General features: G+C 49.4%; 1 protein-coding gene across 2 annotated transcripts in view; it reads left to right on the top strand.

The window, feature by feature from the left end:
- The window catches only part of PRICKLE2 (prickle planar cell polarity protein 2), a 109,063-nt gene that overhangs the window by 61,622 nt on the left and 22,787 nt on the right, over positions 1-24,654 (top strand). The window contains exons 1-2 of one of the 2 annotated variants that reach the window (XM_027793371.2): positions 3,550-4,092; positions 16,103-16,286. In XM_027793371.2, coding sequence (XP_027649172.1) covers positions 16,155-16,286 — 132 coding nt within the window. In that variant the 5' untranslated portion in view covers positions 3,550-4,092; positions 16,103-16,154. Of the gene's footprint in view, positions 1-3,549; positions 4,093-16,102; positions 16,287-24,654 lie in introns of those variants that run through there. The other variant, XM_055806489.1, reaches the window with a different exon arrangement.

The raw sequence follows: 24,654 nt of genomic DNA on the forward strand, positions 1-24,654 counted from the left end.
CTCAGCCTGTGGAGATTGCTCTGCAAAGTACAGGGGCAAGTGTGGGATGGAAGGGGGAAAAGCCATGTTAAGTGCCCATTTCTGCATTTCTGTGGCTAGAAAGAGTAATGCAAAAGTAATCTGTTACTGTGCCAATTGCTGTGAGCCAGGGCGGGCTCAGTGATGGCAGGGGGACCTGCCATCCCAGCAAGCCCAGACAGGCTGGTGGTGCACGTGGTGGCAGTCAGCCTTCACCCCACAGGCAGCATTTCAGGGTGGCAGAGGCTGGAGCCTCTGTGACATCCCGTAGTGGCAGCACTGTGCTCTGCCCTGGCACACGGCAGCAGAGGATGCTCACTAAATAATTCAGAAGGGCAACTCGATCTGACATTCATCAGGTTAGTAGCCTGGTGACCTGGAGGGCACTAGTCTGCTGTCGCTGCCTGTGGCTGTGCCGTGTAGCTCGTTGTCATCAGGAGAGCCGGCAGTGTCACGTGGAGGAGCCCTATTGACTGACAGCTGATCGATACACCAAGGGGATAAAATACAGCGTTTATGAAACATGGGCTCTTACAACGATTTGTTAAATGAGCCGTAGGTATGAGTTTGTGCAAATGGCAGAAAGCTTAAAGTTTATCTTTAAAACCAGCAGCAAAGAGCAGAAAGTGGCTATGTTTACAAGCAGAGTTATCCATCTCACACCTCTGCACCTAAGCGGGGGCTTCCTGCTCTTGATCTTTATTTCTGCAGCTAAGGTTTTACTTCTGGTCATTTGCTTATTGCTGGCAGTTGTCAGCATCCAGCCTTGTAATGGTGCAAGTCCTTCACATGACCTTTGATAATGTGCTCCACCGGCTTGGTATTCTCCTTGCTGCTTAATGAAACACCCGTTTCACCTGCATAATATGCAGAATCTGTCAAGAAATCTTGCGTGCCTTCTGGAGTTACTCCAACACATGACCTTTTCACAAGCCTCGCAGTAGGTAATGGTAATATGGAGCAGTTGCCAGTGAACTGGCAGCTTTCAAAGCAGGAAGGATCATTTCCACTTTCCTAAGACACTTGTGTGTCCAAATGTGGCAGCTTCTAATCTTACTTCTTGTCTCAGAAGAGGCTGTTTGTTGGATGTTGTGGCTATTCAGGTTTGCGAGGACTGGAATAAGTCTGTGAGGAGCAGTGATGATTATACATGCTGTTTGGATACACAAGCACTTCTGCTCATAGCTAGTCATGCAGCTGAGATGTTGTAAGTGTTGGTCTTACTGACCTTTTACATCTTTTCACGATTCTCACTCCCATTTTATCTTTGTGGATTAACTTGTACTTAAAAGTTTGCAATTTCTGATGTGATCCCTTTCTTGCGGGTGGTCCGGTTGGCCAAGACAGCCAAGCAGAACTCACCTTTGCTGTAGGATGCTTGGTTGCACGGGGATGACACCACCATCCACCCTGTGGTGGGATCATACCAGGCTGGTGCCGGGTTATCAAAGCTGCTGTGGATGGAGTTACACAGAGCACGTCATACAAGAAGTGGGGTTGGACACCTGGGCTTGTGCCCTGCCAACCTTACCCCTGAGCAAGGGGCCAGCTGGTGGTCCTGCCCAAGTGGCACTTGGAGCACTAACAGACACTTTGCTCCCAAGTGTTTATAGCTGAAGGGCCTTTGCTCCTTGAAAATTCATGCAGATAAAGTCAGGCATTTTACTCATGGGTTTGACGAAAATTAGCACCTACAGGACCCACCGTACGGAGCAGGACATATTCTTTGTGCCGGTTGCAGCCCCTAGTCACTGCTGCCTGCTTTTAGCAACACATTTCCAGGGAAGATCGTTACAGTAAACACAGGTAATTTCTGCTTTACAGCATTTCTGTCAACAGTATCATTTTATAACCAGGCTTCTTTATTTGCTTTTGTCCTGTTCAGGTTTGTCTCATTTTCTTTGCATTGTAATTAACATGTTCTCATTTCAAGAAGAAAAATACATCATCTCTGGGCTGTGGCACGTTAACCATAGAGAGGTGAGCTGGAAGGGGCAAAATGTGCCAGTTTAGGAAGCTGAAGGGTCAGGGGAATTTTTTTTCATAGAAGTTTTATTGCTCTGTGTAGTTGGAGGAGTTGCCCAGCAGAAGTGGAGGTGATGCTGCTCCTTCTTCCATGAAAGGAAGGTCTGACCCGGCTAGATAGGGTAACAGGGTCTGCGCTCAGCTCTTGGACTTGCAGCTGCAGATTGGATTAAAATTAGGGGGGGGGGGGGAGAGAAAAAAAAAATTAAGAAATAATTAAAAAAGGAACTGTAAGTGCTCAAACGTTTTATCAACAACCCTGAATATTTTCTTTCTTCTGAAGCTGTCTGAGCCAGAAGAGATCTCTGCAGGTTCTCGCTCCATCCCACCTGGCCAGGGGAAGCTGGGGGGCCTTCAAGGGGGAGCTGGGCTGGTTTGTCCCAGCTGAAGGTCCCCCTTGAGATTTTGAGTGTAATTCCATATAATGAAACCTAATTTATGAGCCTTAATAATAATAATTCAAGGCATTTGAGACTGCAGAAAGACTCACAGCTGTAGTTTTTGCATCCTTCTGTGTTCTGTAAACATAGCTAATGTTGCCAAAATCAAGGGCTCTGAAATCCGGATTCAGGCCCCAAAAGTCAGGAGCGTGCTACAGAAGCAGTATATTGGGCATGTTTTATTTGCTTTCTGTATTTTTCCAAGTCCACAAAAACTAGGTTTTTTGATTTCACTCACTTTTCGCAAACGCAGGAGCTAAGAAGTATGCTCTCCTCCTGTTGACTTGCATTAGAGATTTGTGATCACCTAATTCCCAAGCAATGGGCTTTAGGACCAGCAGAAGAGATTTGGCAGCAAAGCTCCTTCTCTGCATTTTCTTTTCTTTTCCAGAGGGAGGAGAACACGGGGGAAGGAGGTGGTGGTATCCCTGTTGGGGTGCTGTATTCCTGGGGCTCACAGTACTCACCTGAGATACACATAAAATGTGCGAGTCGTGCCTCTCTTGGGGCTGTATGAAAGAAAATGTATTAAAATATGTGGTAACCAAAATGCCACGCTCATAACTTGTATTTCCCAGAATATTTAGCCCTGCTGGTGCACAAACATGCTACGTCTAAAACCCAGTGGGGAATCGTAGCAAATGACTGCAGAAAATAATTAAGAGGGCATTGAAAGCCAGGAGAAAAACGATACGTCGCTGAGAGCCAGCGGATCATTGCTTTAATAGCCTGCGTACCTAAGAAGCAGTGCCTTAAGTTTGACAGCGAGTTGAGATTCGGTCAGCATCTAATAAGATGATAGTTGTGGAAGGATAATTAGTGTCTTCACACCATTCAATTTGGGCTGCTGGTGTGGAGCCAACTCTTTGAAACGCGCACATGCGAGCCAGCGAGAAGGATTTATTATGATTATTTTTTATTTTTTTTCCCCCTAAGCAGCCTAGAGGATTTATTGATTTCTAAGAGCGGGCTGATTTCCTTGTAAATAAACGGGAGGGTGGCCGGCCGCGGTCCGGATGCGGTGACTTTGGCTTGCTGACATCATTGCTCATTAGCATGCAGGAGAGGAGCGCAATGCAACAGCAGAGCCCCGCGTCGCTCCCGCACCAGCAATTATTCTCCACGGGCTGCATCTCTCCTCGTTAATGCCTTGTGCTCGGAGAGCAAATTGGACATCCTCTTGCCACCTCGAAGGGTCATTTAGCGAAAGGCGGGCTGGAGGGGGGAGCTGCTGGATTCATTTGGATTGGGAGCAGAGAGGGGGGCACCCTCCAGAGCTGGATTGCAGAGCGAGGCAATTTAAGCCAAAGCTTAAGGCGCGGGGCAGGAATGGCATGTTTTTCCACGGCAGGTTTCCTTCGGAGCCGTGCCGCGGTCGGTGCGTGCCTCCTCTGAAAGGCTCCGACAAAAGCCCATCTGGCGGCAGCCCCTGGCTGCGTGCAGCGGGGCGGTGGGCTGCGCCGGGGGAGTGTGGGATGCTTTATGGCACTGCGGTGCTTGGGCTGGTCCTGGGAGCAGCCCACCAGCCGAAAGGCGACCGGCGTAACTAGGACGGCTCAGCATCCTGCTGGATTTTTCCCTCCTGCACTGTCACCGTCAGTGGGAACAGGTAAGAAACTGTCTTTTGCCAGCAACTTCAAAGTTGTCATGCATTCTTAGGACGGATAGAAAGTAGAAGAGAGGGAGGAGGAGAAGGAATAAGCAGCATTCTGTGGATGCATGTAGCTGCGTGCTAACTTTGCTCAACGTGCCGTTGGTGGAGATCTGTGAGGGGGCTGCACATATTTTCCCAGCCTTTGCTGTTCTCGTTGTTTATGGATGTAAAAGGTTAATGGTTAAATTGCATTTCTGCAGCTGCAGGAAGTCAGGGAGAAACGCTGATGCCACCGTAATGGATTTTTCATTTTAGAAATAATCAGGAAGGCTCAACTGGCTCTAAACAGCCATGAGTATTAAAAAAATCCTCATCTCGCCATGCTAATTTTATTGCTTTGATAAATGCAGCTTCTGGAAGCCTGGGTTCTCTGGGTATTTTCTGAGCAGACTGTGTGCAGGCTGGTGTTCTGGATGAGGACATCACTGCTCAGATGTTTATTGTGGTGATTTTGCATTCCTGAGGAAAGAGAGTTTTAAAGTAATAATCTTCCTGCATCCTTCTGTTTCATGCCAGAATGCCTAACTATAAACCAACCTGGAACTGCAACCTGGGGGTTATGTTTTTTGGTGCAATCTTTTCAAGTCAAATTTCCTTTATTCCTTGAAGGAACATTTTAAGCAGATGTGACACAGACATGACCTGTGACCGTAGAAAGATTTTAATCCAGTTACTCTTTGTTTTGTAGCCATGATTCCTTGGCAGTGCTAAACACTGATTGAATCTTTTCGAGCTGTTGAGGATTAGCGCTGGACAGAATAATGCCAAAATAATTATTCGCACCAGATGCAGTGTCATCCTTTCAGTTTTAGCTCTCTTATCGTGTAACTTATCTGACTTATTTTTATTCGGCAATTATTTCACCTACTGTGGGAGCACTTACATGTCTCGCGTCACCGCGTTGTATTTATAAGGGTGACAGCTTGAGCCTTTGATAAAGATTTGTAAAGTAAAACTATCTGCAGCTAACAAGATTATATTTTGCTTCGTATTTTAAGCTTCTCCCATTGCATGTTTTCTACCGGCTTAACAAAATGACCCAGCCTTGGACACTTGCTGTTGCCAGACTTGCTCAGGCTCAGCCGGCACATACACAGATCAGCCTGGCGGTGATTGCTTTCACAAGTGGGTCGGTATTGCCTGTCTCAGGGGACGTTGTCTAAGCCTTAACTTTGGAAATAATTAGAATTTTCAACTGAGCTCATCCTGCTTCTGAGCATTCTGCCCGTTGGCCAGGTTTTTTCCTTTAGGATGTATGGCCTGGGAGATGCTGGAATTGCAGCGTGTTTACTGCTTCCTGTGGGTTCTGCTTGTCATGCTGCAAATGTGGGCTGGTGAAGTCCATTAAAATAGCACTTACATCCCCGGGGCAGATCGCTGGGAACCCGCTTAGCTTAGCCCGTCTGTCATGAGACCGACCAGGGCTGGAGAGATGGGCAGCAAGCCTGGAACAGCACCGGGGGAGAGAGGGGCAGGAAGATAAATGCTGCCTGTGGAGAGACCAGGGTTATGCAAACTTGAGAAGACAGTGAGGTCCCACATGCTGAACAGAGACAGGCTTCTTCATGGAGACTGGTCCTGGATCCAGAGGGAGAGCCCCAGTCTTGCTAGAACCCCAGGCTTGGAGGCAATTTTCTTCCTTCAGTTAAGGAGCAGAAAGAACCCCCCTGGGCTACAGCTCTGCATCTTGTTAGGCTGAAAAGCCACCAAATGGTATAATAAAAATCTGACAAGATAACCCGTGGCGTAGGACAGGGGCTTTGCAGCACAGGCGCACGCTGGCTCCGGGGTGGGGAGCCCTGCTGAGCTCAGCCCAGGGGCAGAGTTTGGCAAAGGTCCCATTGCTGCCTCCCCTGCTCCATCCCCACCAGCTCTTGGGGCCTTGGGCTTGGGGCTGTCCTGCCAGAGGGGACACCAAGCCCCTCTCCAATGCGCACAGCTTCTGGGTCTGCCCATCCTGTGGCTCCCTCTGCCTTCCGGAATCGTGAGATTGGCTTCAGTGTTGTTTGCCCACCAGCTCTGGTGTTGTTATTGCTGTTACTGAGCCTGTTCTTCTCTTCCACTTGGAAAATAGTGCTTTGCATTTCTTCTTGGTGACCGGGGAAAAATACGTGGTTGTAATTGTTTCTGTAGGCTAAGAGGTGGGCCTTTAAGGGGGGTAAAAGAGCCAACCCAACATAAATATGCTGAGACGAGTGGTCAGCCTGTGAGCTGGCAGGCTGTCTCCATCACCTTGGATGTGACAGAGCAGCCTGTTGGACACCTTTTCTCCTGGTCGCATGGCTGGGCAACAGGCTGGGGCTCACGGCACCTGATTTTTCCTCTTCCCCCTTGCTCGATCTGCAGCTTACATGGGTATAGCACTTTGTCTACCTCTGCCTAACCTCTATTACAAAAAAAAAAAAAAAAAAGTAATTGCGTCTTCTGCAAAATATCTTGAGAGCTCCAAACACAGAGTTCCTCTGAGAACTGTTGAGTTATTAATATCCCGTAATTTAACCATCTCATTTTTATGCATCAGAGTTTTCATGGTCTGTGTCAGGGGTTGCAGCTCACGGGAGCAGTCTGACAGTGTGGTTCAGGTCAGGAGGCTGTTTAAACACCCTGGGGCTCTTACCCAGCTCACAAGGAGAAATGGAAACCAGCTGGGGACCTGTGGTCACTGCAGAGTGCTAGGGTGCACCTGGGCTTCCCAAAATAACCTGTGGTGCACCCCAGCTCCCCCAGTGTGATTTAGCCACAGGCTGGAAAGGTTGGTCATGTTTGAATTCATCCTGGGGCATTGCTGAGAGGTCTGGCCACAGTTTTGGGCTGTGGTCCTGGTTCCTTGTTTGCCTGAGAGGGCAGCAAGACAGCCCAGGTGAGGAATTTGGGGATTTGTATGTTGTGTCATGTTTTGTCCTAATTTCTTGGTCCCATCTGGGAGGAGCACAGCCTTCTGCACTGATGGCTGTCTGCTACGTGGTGCCTTAGACCATGGACAGCAGATCTGGAAGCACCCTGGGGGCTGCCCAGGGCTGTGCTGCTGGGAAGCAGTGGTTTGGGGACAGGGCAGTGGGGACCCACAGGCAGATGTTCCACCCGCTTCTCAAATTGACGGTCCTGATTCACCATGAAGGCGGACCAACTGGAAAATCCTTAGAGACTGCCTTTGCTCGTATTTGGCTGCAGCTGGCAATACTGGGGATAGTTCTTTTTTTTCTTCTTCTTCTTAATTAAGCAAGAATAACTTTTGCAATGGTAAAGGATTTTTACAGAGTCTTAAAAATAAAATTAGTCTCCAGCCTGAGACTGAGCATGGACAACTTTAGCCAGAAAGGAGAATTTTTCCAGGAGCAGAAACAGGGTTTGTAATAAAAGCTTCAACGCCACCCTGGATACCTTCGCAACTGCTGCTCTTGGCACTGCGGAGGTCAGAGGGGATTAAAAATAAAGCAACACTGAAAATCTGACTTGCCTTGAGCAAATCAAGCAGGTAGAGAAGGGAAGATGGATGGGGAAGATGGAGAAGAGTCTGGCTTGCAGCTCTTCCATGCTCTGTGTTCCCTCACCCACTGCAGACCTTTCTGGAGATGCACAGCTGCACGTGCTCCCCTGTGGCCACTGAGATCTGGGGGAGTTGCATCAGTCGGAGTAGTTTGGTTGCTGGATGATTTATCATTTCCTTGGTTTTCTGGCGTTACTCTGCTACCTGCTCTGTTGCTACCACCTGATGTTGATCTTTTAAGCCAACTGCTCCTACAGTATCTTGGGTGAAGTGAGCACTGCCCTCCCTTGGCTGTCTTTGCCAGCCATCAAGGGCACCTTGTCCTCAGACTTTGAATTGCTGCTATTGTACATGCCTGTGTCTAATTCACCTCCGTTAGCCTCCTGCACCCCGGCTGGGCTGATAAAAGCTTTCACTAAGCTTCCTTTTCAACCCAGGTAGCATGAAGTCTTTGCAGTTCATTGCCACTGATAGGTTTTTTTTCCAGCTGAAGTGACTGGAAGAGCTGTGAAGTCACAGAAATGTTTTGTCCAGAGGGATGCTGCTTTGTCGCTGAGGGCCATGGGGCCATGGGCAGCAGCTGTCTGGGGCTACCAGGAGCGGTTGGTTCAAAATACAGTGTTAAAGTTGGAGAAGGAGGCTGAGCTTCGGCTCCAGCTGTCTGTTTTGAGCACAGAAGCCTGGGGCTCCTCTGATGAAGCTGATATTCAGAGATTCGGTGGGGAAGCCACGGCTGGGTGCTGCCTGTGGGTGCTCCCGTGCCTCAGCTTCCCCATCTATGAAACAGGAGAGCAGCGCCCAGAGTGGGGAAGAGCTGCTGGGCTCTCTCTATGGCAGTGAGAGACTGTTAATTTTTCAGTGTAGATGAATGTTTATCCTGCCTGTGGGGTCTGGAGAAATGGGTCTGTGTAGCTGGAGCTCGCTCAGGGTGGAAAGATGCCTCATTAGCTGTCAAATGAGGGGATGAGATAACAGTCAGGGATATTAAGACACCCTTGTTAAGAGACTCCAGGGTCATATGAGCTGCCCCAAATCCACAGCCTGTCCCGTTTCCAAGAAATCTTGTGAGTTACTGACTGATGACTGACCTAAAAGCCTCGTTGCAATCAGAATGATGGCACGATGCTGAGAAAAAATCAGGCTGCCTTATACGTCTTAAGCCAAGCAGGAAGGGAATTGCCCCTTTGCGTTTACACTCCCCGTCTGAGCTGAGCAGACAGTTGCTTTTTGAGGGATTCCAAATCTTGCATGTTAATGTGTGCACAAATGTATGCAAATCCTTTATTACGGAGCGCAGCAGAGGCATCGCATGGCCTGGCATGGGCCGTGGCATTCCTTCTCGCATTGTCTGGCGATGGAGCTGCTCCCTGATACAGCCCAGTTATTTCCATCTCGGAAGAAACAAGTGAGAAGCAGAGATAAGCAGCGCCAGGGGGTGATAAGGGCTGGTTGTCAAGTTCCTTCTTTGTCCGAGAGGAATTTTAACATTTCTGCCATGATTTTAAACTCTGCCTTTATTCTTCCTGTTGCCAGGAGGGGTTGGACTCTTGCGCTGCCCTTTCTCAAGATGCGGGCAGTGCCCAGCCTGGGCAGGCTTTGCTTTGGTGGTGGTTGCTGCACCCGGTCCCGCGTGCCCACCCGGCCACACCAGCAGCCGCGGCTGGAAGAGCAGGGCAGAAGCAGCCAGGAGCTTCTGCCACAGGCAGGGATCTGCTGCCCTCACCACCCCAGGGGAGTCCGGTCCTGCCTGTGCCACCCCAGACCCCCACACAGGCAGGCTGCGTGCTGGGAGCAGCCAGCCTGGCCGGCTCCTTTGCTGGAGCTACAGACCATTTGCAAAGACCCACTTTACCTTGGCTTCAGGCTGACCCCCGTCCCTCTTCCCTGGCTTTTTAGCTCTGCTTGTGCTTTTCCAGGTTGCAGTTATTGCTGTTTTTTCACAGCAGGAAGACCTCGTCTCTCTTCAGAAGGCTGGGGCCACGCTCGCGGCTGTCTTCAGAGCCTCTCGCACAGCACTTGGGCTCTCAGCGTGGTTTAACTCGTCGGTGCCACTGCTATGATGAAAGGGCTGTGGGATGCTCCAGCAATGGCAGAGGCTGTGCTTTGCTAACCGCAGCGTACAACAAGAGACTGCCTTGGCCCAGAGACCTCACGGGTCAGTTTGGCTCCTGTCGAGCTGTACGTAGGCGGACCTGGAAGCGTGCATCTACATCCCGAGCAAGAGGGAGACTCAGGAGCCAGGTTCTCTGCTTGGTGTGTTGGGCCCTGTTTGCTTCAGATTCCCCTTGTGTGCCTCCTTTCACCCAAACAGAAGAGCTCTGGTGTGGCATGGTGGCTCTGGTTTGCACTGTCTCCCTGCACTGGTGGATGGGTGGGGATGTTACTGGGGGTGGGGGTTAGAGCCTCCTCTGAGGAGATGACTGGCCACCATGCCAAGAGCACCGTGGAAAAGCAGCCGTTGCAAAATGAAATACATCCATCTTGTAACTTCATCACATGGAGCACTGGCCTTGAGTAGAACAAATTTTTCAATCTGTTTCTGAGCCGTTGTTGCTTCGTACCATGTGAAGTCAATTCAAGGCAGGCTCACTTCCAGCTAAATCTGACACCAGGAAATGTTCTTTTTCTCCCCATCTGCTTCCCGCCGTCCTGGCCCCGCTGCAGGGCAGCTCCGTGCACAGCTCCGTGCGCAGCTCCGTGCCGAGCAGCCCTACTGGGTGCTCCCCAGCCCGTGCCTCCCGCAGCAGCACAGCTGCTGGCCAGCTCGGGCCCTTCTTTCCTCCCAGTCCACAGCTACAGCTGCGTAACAGCTCCTTTATTTACCCTCTGTGCCCGAAGCTGGTCATGCTGTCAGTATTCCTTGCTTCGTTGGGAAACACAACATCACTGGATTTCTCCTCGCCAGCCCTCAGCTTCCAGAGTCATGTGATGCTCCAGGGTGTCCCCAGCCTTTAGCCCAGGCACGGAAATACCTCCAACCCTGTGTCCTCCCCAGTGCTGGAGACCTCTCTTAATCAGCAGGGCAGGTGCTTCCCTGAGATGAGCCTGTGGATCCTCCTCTGGGACGAGAGCAAGATAGAAGGGCTCAGGAATGAAGACAGGATTTCCAGAGAGTTGGCTTTAGTTTCTTCTTGCTTAAAAACAAAACTTGCCTGCACTCCTCTCAAGTTGTGTGGGGCTCCTTGGCAGCGCAGGCAGCAGAACTAATAGAATCGTTCAAATTGGAAAAGACCTTTAAGATGATTGAGTCCAACTGTTAACCGAACACTGCCAACTCCACCACCAAACCATGTCCCTGGTGCCACACCTACATGGCTTTTAAACACCTCCAGGGATGGTGACTCAACCGCTTCCCTGGACAGTGTGTTCCAGTGCTTGACAGACCTTTCGGTGAAGAAATTTTTCCTCATATCCAATCTAAACCTCCCCTGGTGCAACTTGAGTTCATTTCATCTTGTCCTATTGCTTCTTACTTGGGAGAAGAGACTGACCCACCTCGCTACAGCCTCCTTTCAGGCAGTTGTAGAGAGCGATAAGGTCCCCCCTGAGCCTCCTTTTCTCCAGGCTGAACACCCCTAGCTCGCTCAGCCGCTCCTCATGAGACTTGTGCTCCAGACCCTTCACCAGCTTCGTTGTCCCTCTTTGGACATTCCCCAGCATCTCGATCTCCCTCCTGAATACAACATCCAAGGTGAAGCCTCACCAGTGACAAGTACAGGGGGACGATCACTGCCCTGATCCTACTGGCCACGCTGGTTCGGATACAAGCCAGGATGCTGTTGGCCACCTGGGCACACTGCTGGCTCATGTTCAGCTGCTGTCAATCAGTACCCCCAGGTCCTTTCCCACCAGGCACCTTCCCAGCCTCTTCCCCAAGCCTGCAGCGCTGCATGGGGTTGTTGTGACCCAAGTGCAGGACCCGGCACTCAGCCTTGTTGAACCTCATACAACTGGCCTTGGCCCATCAGTCCAGCTTGTCCAGATCCCTCTGCAGAGCCTCCTGCCCTCAGGCAGTGCAGCGCTGCTGCCCAGCTCGGTGTCATCTGCAAACGTGCACTTGATACCCTCATCCAGATCATTGATAAAGCTATTAAACAGGACTGGCCTCAGTACAGAGCCCTGGGGAACACCACTTGGGATCGGCTGCCAGCTGGATGTAACTCCACTCACCACCACTCATGGGGCTTGGCCATCCAGCCAGTTTTTTATCCAGCACAGAGTACACGCTTCCAAGCCACGAGCAGCCAGTTTCTCTGGGAGAAGGCTGTGAGAAACAGCATCAAAGGTTTTACCAGTATCTAGGTAGGCAATATCCATAGCCCTTCCCTCTTCCACTAAGCAGGTCACCTTGTCATAGAAGGAGATCAAGTTAATCAAGCAGAATCTGCCTTTCATAAACACACACTGACTGGGCCTGGTCACCTGGCTGTCCTGTACGTGCCGTGTGATGGCACTCAAGATGATCTGCTCCATACCTTCCCCAGCGCTGAGGTCAGACTGACAGGTCTGTAGTTCCCCAGATCCTCCTTCTGGCCCTTCTTGTAGGTGTCTGTTGCACTTTCTGACCTCCCGTCAACTGGGGCCTCCCCGGTTAGCCAGGACTGCTGATAAATGATTGAAAGTGTCTTGGTGAGCACTTCCACCAGCTCCCTCAGCATCCTTGGGTGGGTCCCATCCAGCCCCATAGACTTGTGGGTATCTAAGTGGAACAGCAGCGCAGGTCACTGACCGTTTCCCCTTGTATTATGGGGGCTTCATTCTGCTCCCCATCCCTGTCTCCCAGCTCAGGGGGCTGGGTACTCAGCCTTTTCCTCACCCTTTGTCACTATGTTTCCCCCTCAGATACAACAAAGGATGGAGATTCTTCTTAGCCCTCCTTTTGTTGCTAATGTGTTTATAGAAACATCTTTTATGGCAGTAGCCAGATTAATTTCTAGTTGGGCTTTGGCCCTTCTGGTTTTGTCCCTGCATAACCTCATGACATTTCTTGTAGCCCTCCAGAGCTGCCTGGCCCTTCTTCCAAAGGTCATGAACTCTCCTTTTTTTCCTGAGTTCAAGCCAAAGCTCTCTCTTCAGCCAGACTGGTGGTCTATCCCACTGGCTTGTCTTTCCACATTTCCACAATAGCAACTATGTCATAGTTCTCTTGCTGTACAACGGTTTCCAGCTCCTCTTGTTTGTTGCTTACGATGCGTGCATTGAGGTAGATGCACTCCAGTTGGGCTGTTGATCCCCCCCACCTTTTGGGGGACAGAAGCCCTAATTCCTACATGACCATTCTCAGGCACTTCCATGATTTCTAACGTATCACTAACCCTTGCACCTTTGCTGCTGCATGGATCTCCATCCCCTACCTCCACTGAGACAGCAGACCAGAGGACCTTCAGTAGCACACTGTCCCTCAAGCAGTGGCATGCCACCCCCAGGTGGCTCTAGCAAGCCTGGTTTTATCCCTTTTCCCTTTCACATCTAGTTTAAAGCTCTTTCAGCGAGCCCTGCTAACTGCTGTGCAAAGATCTTTTCTGCCCCCAAGTCATTGTTGATGAGGCTTTGGTGGTGGTTAGGTGAGGCTTGTGTCTGGCCAGAGCCAAGCCTAATGGGTTTCCCTTTGCAGGACATGCCACTCCACCTGGGCTGTGGCATCCTTTATATGGCAAGGTATGTGGCACCCCGATGTGCTGAGCATCTCCAGGCTCCACCACTCTTCCCACGTTAATGAGTAACAAACCTCATCAGCTGAGCGGGCTGTTGGCCATGGCCTGCTCCTCTCCAACACCCACCAGCTCTCTGCCGCAGCACCGGTGTCCATGGCATGTTGGTGCTCTGGTCATCATGCGTGCCGTCGAGCACTGGCACATGCATTGTCTCACTTAGTGCCACTCTGCTTTGAGTGTGGTGGGGGGATACTGCTTTTTCAATTTCATCTCACATTTGAAATGTACATTATCATATTAAGTTTTTACTACAGGGAATTATTTTTAATTATAGCGAGCTGGAAGATGATAAAATAAAGTTGAGTAAGTGAGACCTATGTGAAGAAGTCATGGAAACTATTATCACAGAAGTGGAAAGACACTCCCAGGACACTGAGTATTGTTCCCATGAAACAACATAGCCTAATGTAAAGAAAATAATTGTAATTAAAGCTGTTAATCTTCTGCTTTTAATGAGAGGAAGGGAAGAGAACTGAATACCTCAGGGGCAAGATCTTAAAGTTCATACAGTTTGTCCTGGGAGGTGACAGAAACCCCATGAGTGGAGATGCTCAGTTTTTAATGGTGCAGAGTTTTTACAGAGCCTGTTGTCCTGGCCTGGGGACATTGCTGAGTAGACAGGCCACCTGTCTCCTTTTCCTCCTTTGCTTTTCTGACCAGGAGAAGCCACTTGCTGGCAGTACCCACTTGCCTGGGATGGGGCAGGAGTGCAGGGTGGGGATAAATCAGCTTCCTGAGCTGGTCCTCGCACTCCTGGCTGTACGTGGTGTGAACTGTGGGATGGCGGTTGTTTGGATTGACTTCTGGGTTCTAATTGATCATACATCTCACCTATTAACTCTTCAGCATTGTTATTTAAAGTCCTTATGATGACATGATTTATCTAATTTATTAAAAGCCAGGACCTCTGATGCTCTCTTGCCGTATTGCATCTCCCGGAGGGGATGCGTTTGGTGCGGGGAGGAGGGCAGAAACGTGCGGGTTGGCTTTTTCCCCATCACAATGCCTGTGCTCCCAGCATTGCCGCTATCTGAGCATGGACCACTGGGTTTGTCTCCCTTTGTAGCTTGTGATTGTTACCCTGAAAATTAAAATTTGACCAAGAAGTCCTAAACTCCATTAGAATGGCTATCTCCAACACCGAGTGGGGGGCTCTGGAGCTATTAAGTATTCTTAGCATCTCGTTGCATGTTGAGCTGCTTGTAATCATATCATGAAGTGAGATGGAAACGGCAAAGAAACTAGCGGTTTTGCTGAGGCAGAGCGCCCTTCCACGGTAGCTGATTAATTAAAGTATTCACATGAAATTCTGCCTTGATTATTTTTTAAGGTAACAGCCAGAGGCAATACTGAGACTCTCCGACTGGACGCAAACCAGACGCTGGGGTGCGTGGGGGTTGCTGTGTGGTTTAGATCTGATGAAAGGCAGGAAATGGGAAAATCTGGCAAATCTCCCTGGCTTGACTTAACGGAGCCTCTTGACTTTTGCTGGAGTGCAATTCTTGTGCTGTAATGGACAAATGGAAATTCAGACTCAAATCTGGATCTGAGCACTGGTATGCTTAGCTGGCTTGTACGCAGTGGTGAAAAAGAAGGAAAGTGAATTTCTGTGCTTTACCTTATAGCAGAGAAACCTGCAATGGCAACGGCAACTATTCCCTTGCTTTTTGTGTGGTACCTTATTTCTGAGATGTCCCCCTTCTGCTGCCCAAGTGAAGCCGTATCTCGTTCCTCAGAAATCAGTGGCATTTCATTAGCACAAATTAATTGAGAATCCTGTGTGGTTAATTTTAAATACATACCATTGACCCATATTTGGAAGAACATTGCATTTTCAGAAAAAGAAGCCACTTTACCAGCATTCTCTTTAACCTTTTTTATGGGGCTGGGGGATGTTTTCAGCCAGGTTAGTCCTTCGCTGTTACCCCTGGTGAAGGGTTGCGATGTCCTAGCAGCCCTGCGGATAAATGCTCAGGTTCAAGCACATGGAGAAAATCTCCCGCAGACCACCGGCTGCAGGAACAGACACTTAAAAGAAGTGATAAGAAGTGATGTTTGCAGTGAATTAAGCTAACGGCTGTTAAATTGCAACCTGTGGGCTGTTTTTTTCAGTTCTTGTGCTTTCCCTGCCCCTGTCTGTGTCTTGGGCAGCATGCGAGCTGGTGTGCCGCTGAGCTGCAGTGTGTGCCGTCAAGCTGGATAGTTAAGATACTGTTGTAGTGTGACTGTGGTTTTTGTAGCCTCCCTTAATTTAATTTAGCTTTATATGTTCAGACTATAATCAATTTTTATGCTACTTTAATAAGCAAATCTATGCTATCAGCATGTGAAAGGGACTTGTCATTCACAGTTTTCAAGTCAATCCACCATTTTCTATATTAGCCAAGTACTCAGCTGTCCTAAATTCAGTAACTGCTCGGCAATTACCGGCTGGCACGCCGATCTGCACCAGGCGGGTGTGTGGCCCTTGCCTGTGCTGGCCCCTGGAAATACTCCATGCAGTGCAGTAAAGGGACGAGCAATTACATATCCCCAAACATCGGGCAGTCTGACTCAGCTTGAGTGCCAAGTGTTGTTACAGCAAATATGGACTTTCATTTCGTCCTTGTAAGAGAGGCAAATCCTGTGTTAGAAAATGCCTGTGCATAAAAAAGGTTGAGTTTAGTATCTGCAGGCCAGCAACTGGCAGGAATTGCTTTGCTTTCTTATTTAAAGTGCAACTCACCGGGGCATCTGCTCTTTTTCCTCTCTGCTCCCCTTGCAGGAAGATTTGCCTTCACTGTAAGTGCTCCCAGGAAGAGCACATCGTAACAGTTATGCCTCTGGAGATGGAGAAGACAGTCACGAAGCTCATGTTTGACTTCCAGAGGAATTCAACTTCTGACGATGACTCGGGCTGTGCCTTGGAGGAGTATGCATGGGTCCCCCCCGGCCTGAAGCCTGAGCAGGTAAGGACAACACCACCGAGTGACCTGAAATAAATTGTTTTAATATACTTTTTTGAAATAGTTGCCCTGATTTTTCTTCTAGGGGTGTGAGTGCTTGTTGCATGTGGCTGTTTCTGGGTGCACTATAGAGCCAGGTCTGGTCTGAACGCACAATTGAAACAAAACAGAGATGCGATCCTTGCAGAACTTGTGGTTTTCTGTGTCTGGAGATGTGATTGGTAATTGAGGGAGGGAAACAAAATACTTCCAGGATGGGATTTGTTGTGATGGTGCAAGGGAACAGATGCAGACGTGCCTACTGCTGTTTCATGGGGAAAAAAAGTGATGGGACTCCAGCAGGACTCGTGTCCTGCCCTCCTGGAGCACTCTGCTCTGCAGTAAGTCTGGGGCAGGCAGGCAAAGCTGGTAGATTACTCTGAAAAATGGGCCACAGTCGTTGGGGCTGGGTTTTTCAAGCATGGTGTTTGTGCCTTACCAGGAGGAATGGCTCAAATGAAGTTCAAGCCTCTGGGTACAGGAACTGAACGGGATGGATTAGACCTCAGCATGCTGTCTGTGTGGAGTGTGCATTGATTTCTGCTCCTTGCAGTTTACGTGATTCATTTGGGTTTTATGCTGATCTTTTACATGTTCGACTCAGAACTTAATTCACAGTGGAGATTGCAAAATGAGCTTAGCCCTGATAATTGCTATGGCAATCATTTTAAACTGTGTAAGGAGGCTGGGAGAGGGTGGAAAGCTTTCATTCTCAGTGTTTTAGTTGCTGTCCTTAAATATTGTGTTTTCCTGAGCTTTTATTCACGTGGGCTTAGGCATTTCCTGAAATATTTTGGCACCACCCGTAGGCTGTAAATATTATCTGTCTGATTAGAGAAAATCCAGTTGTTTGGTGGTGGTGTTTGTTTTTTTTTTCTTCTTGTCTTTACAAACCTTGCTTAGTGCTTGCTTGAAACTCCGTAGCACTGTGTGTTTCGTTTGGTGCCATCCAGTTGTGCAAATCAGGCAGTGGTCTTGTTTTCTGTCACCTTCCTTCTGTCAGAGGCTGCCTTGGTGCCTCCCAGGAGGTACAAGACATGGTGTATGGAGAGGTACAGACGGTCCTGAGGTAGCTCTGTGGTTCCTTCATGCTGTGGGGACATGAACCAGTTGGGTTTTGGGAGTCCAGTTGGAGGACCATGGCCAAGCTGATGCCACCTGCTCTCAGCACCATCTTCTGTCCGGGCGCATTGGTGGCTTCTGGAGCCTGAGGTACCCCATGCCCCTGTAGCTCTGAGTGGAAATACAGGTATTTAGTGACAGGTGGCACATGACCAGTTAGACGTGGTTTCTGGTGAGTACAGCATGGCCTGGACAGCAATTGAAACCCACTTCCAGCATGGTGGTGACATATTCCAGAAGACCTGGATGCTTCTTTGATCCTTCAGGTGCTTTTTAAGAAATAGCGTGCCATCAGGGAGTTTAGAGTGTAAGGAGAAAGTTAAAGTCCGTTAGCTCTAGCAGCAGGTACTGACATCTCATGCATTACCCAGGTTAATGTACTTTTAGGTTCTTCTGGCATCTGTTTCTTGCCACGGTGCCCCCGATACAAACACCCGCTTTCTAATCACACCCCTCTGTCAGCGTTGCTGGGCCTTTTAGCAGATTTGCCACTTCAGACCTGCCTCTGATCACCATGGAGATGAGGAGCAGCGTAAGCAGCCACAGACTGGCACTGAAATCCTTCCAGCGTAGCTCACCCGCCAGCCCTTTGGGGACCTGCCCCGTCAGATGAGCCACTAAGGAGACAAAAGCAAGGTGTGACTTCTCTGGGCTGTGAAAGAGCCACAGTGCAGGGCTGGGGCTTGTCTCTGGGTGAAGAGCAGCACCCTGAATTTCTCCGGGAGTTACCAGTGCCCGCGGGGCAGGAGGGTGCTGTTTGCTTCCCATGGGGGTAGGGGGTCCCTCTGCAGCAACTTGCTGGAGCCGTGCAAGGCTGCAGACAGACTTGTGGCTTTCTGGTCGATGAGTCGGGTGTGCGTGCGTGATGTGCAGCCTCTGAAAGGCTCATGTCTGCTGCGGAGCAGCTGGTGGGCTCCGCTCCGGCTGAGGACACTGCTGTCAGGCTGGGCTGGAAATACAGATTTGCAAGCAGTGAATTTTTCTCTGCCTTCTGCTGTTTCACTGTCATATTTCTTTGACATGAAACAGATGAAACGAAACAACTTTTTTCTGCAATATTCTTCTTTATTAAAATCTCTACGCAGCATACGAGCTGGGGAGGTAAGTGGTCCCCTGAAAGACTAATGCAATTTTTTTATTATACTTGGACGACAGCCTTCCTACCTCGCTATTCTTGGGAGACAGTGCTCACGTCTCACTCAACGCAGCAATTTACAGGATTTCAGGCGGCTGAGGTTGGCCAACAAACATGACATCGGTTCTTGGCAGTTTCCACAGGTCATTGCAGAATTTGGAGAGTCCCTTCAATCCGTAGCTTGAATTATTAAGTATAATCTAGAGGGGAATCAACTCAAACCTACAAGGTCTCACTGGATTCCTGGATGCTAATGCAGGCATCAGCTGATCTGTGGTACGTGTCAACCATGTGAAAATCGTGTTGGTTACTTAACACCCACTATTGAAGAGAAAAAAAGCGTTGGCCTGGTGTTCACAGCTAACGATCCAGACATTGCATTGAAGAGTGGAGCTGAAAGTTATCCCGTATATTATGGCTCATCAGCGTACAGGAGTACAAAGTGCTTTACGCAACAGCCATAAATATTATATATTTCTAAATACGTTTATAACACAGGGATGAAGGTAGTAATATAAAAAAATGTTATAATACCACTGCATAAGGTGTGGTAAAAATCCATCTGGAAAGCTGGCTAAAAATTATGACATCTCTGCTCAAGAAAGAAGGTTATAAACTGGAAGGAGACTGGAAATGTTATTTCGTTGAAGAGGCTAGAAGAGCTTGGTTTGTTCAGCCTCACAAATCGAAGGGTTGTGATCATTCCCTATGCATTAGATGAGGAAGAGCAGTTATTCAAGCTCCAGCTTTGGCACAAGAACACAGTTATAAACTGGCTCCAAATGCATTCAGGCAGGAAATTGGAAGAGGTTTCAAACCATCAGAGGTGTAAGGCTCAGCGGCAACCTGCCAACAGGGAGAGCGACGGGTAAAAACCCAAGGCTGAGCTCCATAAATTACAACGTGATTAGAAAACATGGTTTCTTGCAATAGCCGTCACCTACGCAGGATGGCCAAGAGGCTCCTGTGGGCTCTGATCCTGCTTGGATTGGACTTGAATGAGAAGTTGTCTTATGGCAGAAGAGGGACTTCTCTTCTGTAAGGTACGGATGCAGATGGGAATGGGAGAGGTGGCTGTATGGGAGGCGAGACAGAAGCTTGGGATATGGGCTTGGAGAATTTTTTATTTTTTTTTCCTGCTGCCGTTCGATGGTCCGATAAAAAAGTAAGTGTGAAAGTCCTGAAATGGGCAGGCACCAACAGAGACGTGTCCTCAGCAAAGCAAAATCCCAGACTGGGTCTGGCTGCAAAAACGGGGGAAGGCAATTTTGGGAGCCAGTTTGTCTGCTGGGGCTGGCAGTCCGACAGCTGATCCTCCTTGCACTGACATAAGTTTGAGGGCAGATGCTTAAAAATAAGTACTTTTATGATGTGTTTTTCACATTTTTAGGCAAGGCATGTGTAAATACATGTGAATGTTCAGTCTTGGAATTCCTTGGGCCTGTGGTTTGGAGAAATCCAAAGGGGTTATAACATGCCAGCTTGGATTTCTGAATACAAGGGATTTTTGAGTATTTCTGTCTTTATTGTGTCTCAATAATAGGAGCAGCTGGTTATGGGCACAGATTTCCAGTTAAACAAAAGATGGAGCTCTACTTCAGCTGCGGTGCGGCTTTCTGTATGGCTCCAGCATGCCAACATTCAAGACCCTTGTATGTGCCGCAAGAACTTAATTCCCTCTTGCTGTCTGCAAAGTTGCTTTGATTGAGTCCCTTAAAAAGTTATTAAAATCTCATCTGAGCTATAGTTAGTACCATGAAGGTTCAGGGGACCATTTTTCTTCTAAGGTAGCCATTAGAGCTTGGACCCCAAGAGCTTTGCAGTGTAGTGTGAAACTTGTAGCTGTCACGGGGAATTTACACAGGGGCTAACGTACGTGTTGATTCCTGTTCTGGATCTTTTGCAAGACCTATAGCAAGGGCCCGAGTTATAAAACCTGCAAGCTTCAACAGTTGCTGTTCAGGTCACAAAGTGAGGAAAGGAGAGCAGAGATGAGCCTACACTGAACATGCATTTACACCTTACCTAAAGATACCCATTTTCACCACCTCGGTGTGGTAGAAAGTTCATTATCAGGGCAAAGTTGTCTCTGGGGGATGTGTGCCTCATTTGTGCCTATGTGTCACGGTCAAGTGCATTTTACTTTCTCGTCCTTTCTCAGCCCTGTAAGTTCAGCAAACTCTTTCGCTCCTCCAGAGACTAAAGTCTTGCATGCAGCAAGGAAGGAACAAGAGAGACCAAAGCAACCCTGTGCCCCAAGCCTGTGCAGTAACGGGAAGCAGATAAGCTAATTTACAGCCAGGTAGAGGAAGGGCAGAAGCCCCATGATGAGCTCTACCTTCCTTGGTAGATCCTGATCCTGAGAGCAGAGCCCAGCGCTGGGGAGGCTGAGGGTGCTGAAGAGGAGCTGCAACTCACATACACCAGCTAGAAGCTGCGGCTGCCTCTCGCTCTGCCCCCTTGCACACATGCATGCTGTAGTATTTTACCCCAAAGCTGCATTTCAGCACATTTTTAAAAGCTCTCCAGTTTCACTTTGAGGTAGCGCTAAGTCCATCACCTCCCCAGTGAACTCTTTGGGTATCTAAATAGCCTGGCAGTTAGCGGCTCTTATTTCAAGGTTGGAACAGTCTAAATCCAGCCTCCAGGCATCGAACCGTGCCCAATGCTTCCCAGCTGGATGGAGTAGCAGTCCCGCACACAAAATGCTTTTTTCTGTGTGCGATGCCAGTGCTGTGTGACTTAGGGGCGGCTGGGACAGGTTCAGAGATCCTGGAGCTGTTCCCTCTGCCCTGGAGCAGAGCGGATGGAGGAGGTGTGAGTGCATGCTGTGCTGCAAAAAAAAAAAGCCGTAGCAAAACCATGCGTCTGGGCTTTTGCTCCGTGTCCGTATCCTGGGGTGTTTGCCTGATCGTGGTGAGCTGATGGAAGCTGTTAAAATTATTTAATCCTTGAACAATTTTACTATCAGGCAGGGAATTGGCTTCCTTTGGTGGGCCGTGGAAACAAACCCACTCACCTGACATGGTTTGCTCCGTTCTTAAATTTGAAGTGTGTGGTGGTCAGTGGAGGGGAGAGACAGGGAAGGGCAGGGAGTGCAAAAGAAAGCAGAAGAACCCTGGACTACACAATATAAACTTGTCCTGGAGCTTTATTCCAGCAAACAATTACAGCTCTCCTTGTTGCGGTGTTACTCTAGTGCGCTACCCTGTGCCTTATAAATACAGGAGCATTTTAAGTGGCATGCCCAGGGGAATTATCAGCTATGATCAATGCAGCAGATTATTATAATTGCTGGTGCTCCAGAGGACTCCGAGTGGTGCAAGAGCAGCTTTGCTAGTCGGTACCTTGCAACACAAAGACCACTCTCAGCTGCTTTTGAAAGCACCGTTTCTGGCTCCTTTTAAACCAAATTTGATTTCTGCTTAAAAAAGAAGAATCGTGGCATGCGCTTTCACAAATCTGAAACTTGTGGATGTACAGCCTTCATTCAAATGTTCTCCTTTGATGCCAGCAGGAAGCAATGTTTCCGCGAGATCTCTTACAGACCAAGAACGGCTCCAAAGGCTTGGCAGGGATGGATGTCGTTCTCAACTGGTGAGCAGCGACACTCAAACGCCTCGGCTGCTGCTAGCCGTGGGAGAGCAGCACACAGAGAGCTGCAGAGTGTGCCAGAACAAATAGCATTTAGGAAGATGATTTTTCCTTTGTTCCCTGCCTTTGTCCCTGCGACTTGGGAGCGGGTTTCCGAGAGCAAACCCAGCATTGCGGGGCGCCGGACCGCCCGGCGCCAGGGATTGCATCTGCCTCCCACCACCGTGTGCCGGCACACAGGCGCATTCATGGGTCTGGGGGTGATAACGGTCTTCTCCTAGCCAGGGCTGCAGAGTCTCGGGGTCGGGGGGGGACCCCAACTCCCTCCCAGGGTGCGTGCCTGGCTGCATCCCAGCGCTCAGTGGATCCAGCCAGCGGTTCCCTCTCCTCTCTGTTTCGGAGCATCTGGCCTTGCTGCAAGGATTGTTTTGCTTCAAGAAATAAATAAGTGCTTTGTATCCTAATGGCCACAGAAAAGGAGGATGTGCCAGACTCAGGCCAAAGCACACTGAACCCATTTTCCAGTTTCACACGTGCTATCATCTGTGGAGCTTGTGTGTGAGCCTCTGTGTACAAGCACTTGCAACATTTTGCAGGGTGTTGAGAGGGTTATTTGCGTGTGGCTCATTGGGATTTTTTTCCCCTTTGACTTTCCAACGAAGGCCAACAGGAATGAGAGAAATACCAAAGACACCAGATTTGTTTCTCTGTCAATTCTAAGTGCAGAAGATCACTGAATGCCTGACGTGCCATTAAAAAGCCAGCACTGGGGAGGAGCAGGCAAGCCGTGGGACCAGCCCTGCTTGCCCAGGCCAGCACGGGCTTGTCAGGGCGACTGGCCGCCTTCCTCCTGCTGCAGCCAAGGCTCAGGGGGGCTGGCACACAGCGAGCCAGGGGACAGGACCATCAGTGGGCACACACGCACACGCATCGGCAGACACTACCCTGCACATCCTTGTGTACCTGTGCCACTGTGGTACATCCCCAGGTGGTGTGGTGTGGGCTGCCAGGGCTGTGGGACCCCTGGCATGGTCCCAGGGGAAATGACGCTGTCCTGGGCACTGGGGGACACTGGAGAATGCTAGCGTGCCTGGATTTGGAACCGACTCCGCTACATGTGATGATTTACTGTGCGTACCTGAGCAGTGGCTGACCCACCAAGGTCCCCTTTTTGGGGACATCTGTGTTCGGGCGCTCTGCTGCACACAGAGCAGCACATGCTGCCCTCACAGGGCTCTGTGCAAAAGCCTTGCAGCTGGTTTTGCTGTTTGGTTTCATGAAAGCCAGGTGGGATTGCCCAGCTGGATGTGCCAGAGCTGTCATGGCCGAGCAAGTTGGCACCCATCAGGTGAGCCACGCCAGGACACCGCGAACTCTTTGCAGTCCATCCCAGCAGTACAGTCATCCCAAACAGCCCGGTTTGGTGGGTGCTTTTAGTAGGGGTGTTGTACTTGGGCGAGTACAACCGAGTGCTACTTCCCAACAGCAATTACTTTGTAGAGAAAGGTGGTGTTTCCCCTCCACCTCGTTTAATTCATTGATCAAAGAGATCCTTCATCAATGGCTTAAATTCACAGGTTGTTTGCAAACTTTTTCTTCTAGGAGAGGGTTTAAGACTGCTTGCAAATATGCTCAGATGGGTTTTTTTGCCTTTGGTCACCCGTGGGACTGCCAGGAGAAGGTGCAGTCCTGCCTTTATTTAGCAGGGCCAGGGTAGGTTTGTAAACTGTCAAAGTTAAACTAGAAACACACCCCAAACCTAGGAAGACTGCAGAACACAAAGGCATTTGTAAACTAATGTAATTACTTTCCTCAGTGCCTTTGAATAAAGTTGGCTCCACTTTAAAGGCATTTTCCTACCCTCCTTTTACATTACGTTCTTTCCTTTCTCCTGGTTTCTTTCTTTTTTAATTTCTATCTTCCCCACCCACCCCCCCCTTGCACACACACACCCCCTTTTAGCTCTAAGCAGCTGTTAATTTCCAAAATGTCTACCGTTTTTTGTTAGCAAAACTTGGCGTTTGGATGTTTTCCTTTTGAAGGTGAGAATAACACCCTGGGAAGATGGATATCTGCTGTGCCGGGTTCTCCCAGCGCAGAGCCTGTCCGAGCACCTGGGAGACCTTCCCCACGGCAGGATGGGGCTTGCCCAGCCGGCCAGCGTGCCGCGGCACCCACGGCCAGCCCGCCTTCCCCATCACAGCCAGGGCCTCGTGACATTGTCTGGAGCCTTATTTTAACTCAGCCTGATGTGTTCCAGATTCCTCTAGGGTTTCTCACATCCAGATGTGAGTAGAGGCCGGAGCAAATAGGGGCAGGCGGGGAAACCGAGGATGAAGCCTAGCCTGGCCCCACAAGTGGCTGCTGTGTGTTAATGATGCTTGTTAGGATAATTGTGGGCAGAGCAGATCTGTTGCAAGGGGAAATAGCAGGATGTGGACATGCTGTCTTGTATGGCAGAAGTATTTAATAATAAAACAG

Source organism: Falco peregrinus, chromosome 5 (genome assembly GCF_023634155.1).
Source record: "Falco peregrinus isolate bFalPer1 chromosome 5, bFalPer1.pri, whole genome shotgun sequence".
NCBI lineage: Eukaryota > Metazoa > Chordata > Aves > Falconiformes > Falconidae > Falco > Falco peregrinus.